General features: G+C 36.4%; 1 gene segment (V, D, J or C); it reads left to right on the forward strand.

The window, feature by feature from the left end:
• The first annotated feature begins 7,395 nt into the window (after nt 1-7,395).
• LOC138804193 (immunoglobulin kappa variable 1-5-like) lies at nt 7,396-7,991 on the forward strand. The segment is given in 2 exon segments: nt 7,396-7,457; nt 7,582-7,991. Coding segments are annotated over 2 exon segments (396 nt in total).
• The last annotated feature ends 757 nt before the right edge of the window (nt 7,992-8,748 follow it).

Below are 8,748 nucleotides of genomic sequence, written 5' to 3' on the forward strand. Positions count from 1 at the left end.
TCTCTGATCCTCCTCGTCTGCACTTCATCAGGTATAACACATGGTAAGCTGATACAGATGGATTGTCATAATAGTTTGCACCACTTGATATTTACAATTTGTTGTGTGTTTTTCAAACATTCTTTTCAGTAATAATCAATAATTTATTTCTCTTCACATTGTCATTTCTACCTATTAGCACCTTGATATAGAAAACCTTCTATCTACTCTAGCTTTAGGAGAAGTTTTATGAAGCATTTAATGCACTCATACATTCATAGTAGTCCCAAGGATCTTATACCAACATGTTTCCTCTGCCTTATCAACTATTTGCAGATTAAAGAGGATAATTCTCACAAGTCTTTTCTTCTCTGAATTGCAAGAATTGTACAAGAGATTACAATGTAACATGCTCATTGGAATGTCTAGGGCTTCTTGATCAGAGTCACCCTTCTGTCATGCTATTTGAAAATAAACAGCAGAAATTATAGCATGGAAAACATGAAGTTACTCCATACAACAGAAAATATGAAGAATTATATAGGATTTCCCTTACACAATCCTCATGATTATAAGAGACCTAAAAACTATTTTGGATAATAAATTGTTGTTATTTCACCAAAATGAAGTGTTTCAATCACAAGAATAAATTAGTTTCCTATCACATTATTAAAAGCTGAGATATGTACATATATGCATAGCTTTTTATTTAAATGTTGATAAATATTTAAACATTTTCAGATGATGTAATTTCAAATATTAAAGGATACATTAGATATTGTCTATACATTACAAAAGTCCTTCCAGACTTAGAAATACATTTCTTGTGTGCACATTCATATGAGACATAGAGCAGCAGGGAGGGAGCTGAGGAGTTGGGGTTGTGATGCCATCTTGCTGCCATTCACCTGTATGATGCTCTCAGACTCTGGTTCCTAGGAAAGCCTATCAGAGCTCTGAGCACCCAATGTTGGACCTGAGCAGCCTATGCTAAGAATCAGAGAATTAAATATTAGAACAGGGGCAGTGAGTTCTTAGGAAAAATAATGGAAAGACAGGAAAGATGCCATTACTCCTAGAAATATAAATGTATGTTTTCCAGGTGTCTGACAGCGAATTTAAATGCTTCATTTTCATTCCTATTTAGCTACAAATCTAAATATAACATGCATTTTATATCATGTAATATGCTTTTAAAAATAACATAGAGTCAATTTTAAAACATTGATTTATGTAGCCTAATCAATGAAATTCTTGGTATAGAATTGCAAAATATGGTGAAACAAGTCCTTGAAACACATGAAACAGTTAATTGTTTCTAGATTGAATGCGAAGACTGCACTTTTCAGACTCTTTTTTTAATTTTAATATGTTTGATTTCTTAGATAATGAATAGGCACCCTGTCATCCAAAGCAGACTTCTTAGATTTCCATCAGTGTAAACTCTATCTCCAAAATGAGTTCACACATACTTAGAAATCACTTGTCACTGCACCTCAGGACAGTTAGTTAAACCTATGACATCTCCCAACTTACGAAATTCTTCTGTCACCATGAGATTTGAGGTGCCACAGCTCCCCTTGGGTACAATATATGAAATACCTTTAGTTCCTCAATTCTGGTAGAGCATTTTTTTTTATTCTTACTCTAAATACAAAGAACCACATTTACAAAAGAATGGAGAAATAGTACTATGAACACATATAGACATGAATATTTTGAACAAATCAAATAGAACCTCTGATCTCACAGAGCTGCTTTCATTTGAAGGCAAGAGCAGAAATTGAACAAAAGCTTCTCATGAGTCTCTAATTCCTGACACTCCCCACATGCAGCCCTCCCTTTTTCCCCTCACCACAAATAACACCATTACTGAAAAAAAGTGAGCTGTGGACATCTAGGCCACATTTTGTCTCCTTACCACCTGACATGATCTGAGTTAAGAGCAGGGTGATAAGTTACATTTGACCATTGAATTTTCTTAAAATAAAGCAAAAACAACACAAAAAACCCTCTGATGCAATTTCACTGAAGACCATTTAACCAAACTATGTTTTGAACACACATATTAGTTTTTCATTCCATCATTTACATGCAGTTGGAAATCACCAAACACAGATCAGAGCCGTGAATTACACCTCAATCTCTATTAAATAAATCTGGATCCATTTGTAGCAGAGCATGGTTTTTTAAATATTTTTCTATTACTGTTAGTGAAGAGCACCAGTCTCCCTTTGTTTTTGCTGAGTTGTTCACAAGCAAAGGGAGAAAAAGTAATTCTTATCTATTGTATAATGTCAATCAGATTCAAAATGATAGTTTTTTGGAACTGTGCATTACTTTCTACCTGTAAACTTTAAATTGGGCATGGCCATTTCTGTTTGCTTTATTAATTCATCTTTTCCACCAATTTGTTACAATACATCAATTACATATGGAAGCTCTCACTCCAAATAGCTATGACTGTTTGTAGACAGTTTGCTTTGGAAGATGCTGAATCTAAACCCATTGCAGGGAATATATGTAGGAAAGCTGAATGGCCTGTATGAGAAGCCATGCCCTTGGCTGTGATCATCTCAATATTTGTCCAAGATTTGGCCTTGTCGGTCTTAGATTCATGGAGAAAAAAATGACATGGTAATGGTATATGAGAAAGAAACCTGCACATGGCTAAGAGTATACACATTCTTAGGATTGGGTAGCAACCAGCCCAAACCTTCTCCTAATACAAAAATAGTACAAAAAGGGTAGAAGAGACAAGTAGATAAAAATCATATCTTAGTATATAAATAAGCTTCTGTATTAACTTTTGTTTGTGATTCTTCTCTGGAATTTTCCTTTGTTTCTGTATTCTTCTGTTCACTTCATTGTAAACTGAAATCTCTGCCAACTATCAAAGAAATACTGCCAAATAATCATGGAGTTCTAATCACTGTTATTCAGTAATAGAAGACTAGTTTATCTTATATCCTATGATGTTAGTAAAAAAAATCCACAATGTAATTATGATTCAAATTTAATTGCATTTATTTATTTTAAACTGTAAAGCATTCTATTTATTTTTATTGTGAGAATACTGTACAGAGGAGTTACAATTACATGGGCAAGATAACGAGTACATTTCTTATCAAGCATTGTTGCCTTCTCTTTGTTTCCCCTTCCCATCTCTTCCAATACTAGCCCCCTTCCCGAATCCGATCTTCCCCCCAACCTCCACCAACACTGCAAAGTTCATTTTTCAATATAACGTCTTGTACATCTCATTGTTGCAATGGGTCCCTCTGAATCTCTAGTTAAATGATTTTATTTTAAAATAAAATTAAAAAGGAAAAGAACACAATGGAAAGAGGTCAATCCTTTAAAAAAATACCATTGATGTCTCCAAAAGTAAGATTAATAGAAAAGGTTCTTTTGATTAAAAGATGATATATAACCTGACACTTGTGGCTCACTACTGTAATCCTAACTACTCAGGATGCTGAGATATAAGGACAATGGTTCAAAATCAGTATGCCAGGAAAGTCTGTGACACTCTTATCTCCAATGAACCACAAAAAAGCTTAAACTGGAGCTGTGGCTTAAGTAGTAGAGAGATAGAATTGAACACAAATACTTAGGGACATTGTTCATTCCCAGAGTTCAAGCCCTAGAACCAGCAAAAAAGAAACAGAAAGGAAATATGATTTATGCACTGATCAGATACCATGGTGAAATCCCTTGGTACAATTAATATATATTATATATTATATATATTATATTATATACAATTTATATATATATATATGAAACAAATGAATGACAAGAGAATGAAATAGGCTCTGTTGGCATTTTATGGAGGGAGGACTATGAATGGAGGAGGTTATATGAAGATGAAGATTATTGAAGTGCTTCTCTGGAATATATGAAAAAGGCCAGCAAAACCCATGCAACTGCTTTAAGAAGGGAAATACGGGATAAGGATGAGAGATCAAGGGTGTGAGGTTAATGGAGTACATTGTATGCATGTGTGGAAATGTCACAATAAAACTCTTCTTGTACAGTTAATATATGCTGAGAAAGACTAGTATATGTCTAGGACAAGCAGAAAAGCTCAAAAACTATGTACATATGATCATATAAAATGATGCTAAGCAAAATGCATCCCAAGATAGGGACACAAATGGTTTTATCTTACTTGCTGTTTTTTTTTTTAATGTGTTTATAATGTACTGTGTGATTGTTTTGTTTCTTTTGTGTGTTCTTTCCCCATGGTATAACCCCTGTTTTCACTGTAATTGATTCTGGTGCCCTGCATCTTGTATATATATTTTACTAATTTGGAGAGGGGAATATAAATAACAAAATGCTAAAATAAGGATACAGGTTGGCCCATTATAACAATGAGATTACAAGATGCTATATTGAAACCAAACTTTACAACTTCATTGGGGGAGTTGTGGGAAGGGAGTAGTTGTGGAAGTGGGGAGGGAAGGGACAGTAGAGGAAAACTAAAGGAGGAAATTACACTGCTCAATAGGAAATGTACTCATTACCTTACTCATATATTGTAACCCCTCTGTACAGTATTTTTACAATAAAATATATAAAAAATGAATTTTAAAAGAAATTAAATGTATTCTTACCCTGTAGCAGTATAAAAACAGTGGTCAAAAATTGTATGTGTTAATGTTTTGTTTTGTTTTTTACAGATATTGCTCGCTATGTCATTATTTTCAAAAAGATCTCAGTTTGAAGTCACTGAGGTTCTCTTAACCAGACATGTGAATTCAATCTTTAATCTTAGTCACTCTACATATCATATTTATGAACTTGTGAAGAGATGGCAGTAGATGAATGATCTCAAGACACAAAAATTCCAAAGAAAAGAATACTTTAATGGTCATGATGGCCATAATGGTTCACACCTATAGTTCAACCTCTAGAGAATGGTAGGAATATGGTTCCAGTTAAGTCAGAACAATGTAGTCAGACCACATGCCAATAATCAAGCCACCAAGGAACAGAGTTTTAGTTCAGTCATAAATTTTGTGTTCTTATTGCTCGTGGTGATCACATACTAATCATGTGGATGAATGCCTCTCAGATTAGATTTGTGCTTTTTTCCCCTCAAGGTTCTTTCAGTAATGGACATATGTGAGCAAAGTCCAGGCGTGCTGCTATGTTCTATAAGGACATCATTACTGATGATCTTTATTTCAATTCTAGATTAAGGTGTTGGCTGTTGGATTTCTCTGCTATATAGTTGTTCTTTTTCCTTTGAAATTGTGAGGATTTGTGGAGAAATATATGGTGGTTTATGGATATCACATCCCTAGTGAAAATATCACTACTAATCCAAGGACTTACAATTTATTTCATGGAATACTTTGGTATTTATTCAATATTCAAAAACTCTCAAAATTGGCCAGTGGGCATTCTTGTTAGCTGATTTCTCTCCACTCCTTCCTGTACATCATCCAATATGAATTTGTATTTTGTGACGAAAAATGATCCAAACCCATCTTCCTCTTTTTCTATTTTTGAGAAAGAAATAAACTGTTCTGCAAAGGTCACTGGTTTTATTTATGAGAGAATAAATGAGGTCAATTAATGAAGGTGCTATCTGTTATTAAAACGAAAGCATCATTATTTCTAGATTAGAAAAAAATATCCACTTCTGTATCTATTCATCAATATGTGTATATGTATTTATATGTACACATTCATATATACATATGTATACATGCCTACATATGTAAAGTTATGGTAATTACTTCACTCACATCAAAAAATTAGGTTTTTATTAAATGAATTCTTAGAAAAATTTTCTGATTTTATTTTTTCCACAAAATATTCAGTATAAAAATCTTTGAAATATGTCACTAATATTAGATGAAATTTTCATTTAATTAGCTTACTTTTTTTTACGTCAAGAATATTGGCTCTAATTTTCCCTCATTAATTTAGTCATTGGATCAACAACTCTTCTGGGTGATATGAAACTCTCAGTGTTACTGCCACTTACATGATCAGATCATACACAACCTGCCCCCACCCCCAGATTTGTTCAGACATTCCTCAGAATGTGATAACATGGATAAGATGAGCCAACTTTGTATCCCATGCAATAGTGACATCCTGAGCCCTAACAACTGCACAGGCAAATCCAATACATATGGATGGCCTCTTGGGTCACTCCATCTCAGCACCTACAATGGAGTCAACAACAGAAAATCAGCTCTCCCATGTTGCCTCATCCCAATATGGATGACATTTCCATGTTCTATTGATTTCAAGATTCTGTTCAGAGATTCCAACATACTCTGCTTGGGCCCAATATCTTTTACCCAGGTGTGCAGCACAGTGTTCTCTTAGAAACTAGAAGAGTCCACTGAACAGGAGACATATGTAGGTTTAGGCCACAAAATAGGCTTCAAGATAAGCTGAGTTTTTCCTCCTTTTTTGGGGGGGGTCCAGTCGTGGGGCTTGAACTCTGGGCCTGGGCACTGTCCCTCAGCTCTTCAGCTCAAGGCTAGTGCTCTACCACTTGAACCACAGTGCAACTTCCGCCTTTTTCTTTTGCTTATGTGGTGCTGAGGAATCGAACCCAGGGCCTCAGGCATGCAAGGCAAGCGCTCTACCACTGAGCCACCTTCCCAGCCCAAGTTTATCCTCCCTTTTAAGGAGAATTTATCTCTGCTTTTGAACATAGTAGTCGTGGTGAAGCTGATTAAAAGCCAGAAGGAATAATATGAGAACCTTCAGCATGGATATATAAAATGATACACAATTCTAGGTCAGGAAAAAAATTATAAAGGCTGCTGAGACATGAAGGGAGAAAGGCTCTGAAAGGACGTGCTTGTATGGATCACCTGGGACAAAAACTCAGAGATGAAGGAGATAATAAGGCTGAACAGCACAGTATAGAAGTCCAGGCATTTTCTTATCAATACAACAGCTCCACTTATCCCACTTTCATGGATTGGATTCATTACAGGACAACAGTGCTGATAAATTGACACATACAAATTATCAGTGAATCAGAGCTACTGCAAAACTTTCTGTCCTGCATAATAATAAAGAAATGCCAAATTTGTGTTGTGCAAAATTTGTTTATAAATTTCTGGAACTAACACTCCAGTGAACAAATCTTGACTCAGTTAAAGAAATAAGATGAAAAAAGCTTTGATCCTCAAAGCTACCATTGTGTTCACATCACAGGAAAGCAACTTGGTGATTCTCTTCTGTGTTTAAAACTTATTCTGTTGCCCGACCTAGCTCCCTTGAGACTCAGAATGTGCAGAGTTGCTGAGATGAGGCAGCTGGACAGCAGTGTATAACTCTGCTGCTGATTTGCATGCACCAACAGCTCAGCCCAGTGTGCTCAGGACTTCTTCATAGGCTGCTCACATTAGGCAGTAGTCAGTCCAAGTCAGCACACAGCATGGACATGAGGACCCCTGCTCAGCTCCTGGGGATCCTGCTGCTCTGGCTCCCAGGTAAAGAAGGACAATGCTAGGGATTTACACAGCTCAGTGTGATCCAGGATGCTTACTCTTCAAGGATGCCTTCTTATAACTTGATAATTAGTGTGGATATTTGTTTTCATGTTTCTGCTTCCAGGTGCCAAGTGTGATATCCAGATGACCCAGTCTCCATCTTCACTGTCTGTGTCTCTAGGAGACACTGCCACCATCACTTGCAGGGCCAGTGAGGACATTGGGTATGATTTAGCCTGGTACCAGCAGCAACCAGGGAAAGCTCCTAAAGCCTTGATCTATAGTGCAGATAGTTTGGAGTCCGGAGTTCCATCAAGGTTCAGTGGGAGTCAATCTGGAACAGAGTTCACTCTCAGGACCAGTGGCCTGGAGACTGAAGATGTTGCCACTTATTACTGTCAACAGTATAGCAGTTTCCCTCCCACAGTGATACAAGCCATAACAAAAACCTCCCAGGGAAGCTGAAGTGTGAGTCTGGGCTGCCCCAGCTGCTCCTCCTGCTGCCTCCACCTGCTCAGAATGTTGTCAGAAAAAGCCAGTTAATACTTGGAGAGTCTGAATTATGGCATCAGTTGATATTTATGCAATAATAAAATAAATAACGGTATTTTAAGCAGGAATTGCCTTTAATACAAAGAATGGGTTCATTGCTTCAGATTTTATTCCTTTATTTTCTGATAGCCTATTTTTTATTCATGTACATATCTGTAAATATTAATGGGATTCTGGGTTTCTCAGTATATGTGTATTATGTACATTGATCATAGTCTTCCATCTTTCTTCTGTGTTCAACCTCCTGCACTCTGATCCTGTGCCCTTGTCAGCCCCATACTATCACTATTGCATTTTATTTTTTTGAAGTCTGCTTGAGTGAGAAGCAGTATAGATGATGCTCTTTGTTTTTACTACTTTGTTTAACAAGGTGTTTTCTACTTCTATCCATCATGCTGCAGACTATAGGATTTCTTGATTCTTTATGCATATTGTGTATACATAGATAGATGTATGTATTTAATGGGGCTTGAATTCTGGACACTGGATACTGGAAACTGTCCGTGAGATATTCATGTCAAGGCTACCACTCAACACTTGAGCCACAGTGCCACTTCTGGTTTTCTGGTGGTTAATTGGAGATAAGACTCTCATGGACTTTTCTGCCTCAGCTGGCTTTGAACTGGGACCCTCAGACTTAAGCCTCCTGAGTAGCTAGGATTACAAGACTGAGTCACTGGTGCCCAGCTGTTTCATTTTAAAAGGCAATGTTTTGTATTGATTTTTCCACTCAATTGTC

This window comes from Dipodomys merriami, unplaced genomic scaffold, assembly GCF_024711535.1.
Source record: "Dipodomys merriami isolate MVZ:Mamm:240054 unplaced genomic scaffold, mDipMer1.0.p SCAF_36, whole genome shotgun sequence".
Lineage (NCBI taxonomy): Eukaryota > Metazoa > Chordata > Mammalia > Rodentia > Heteromyidae > Dipodomys > Dipodomys merriami.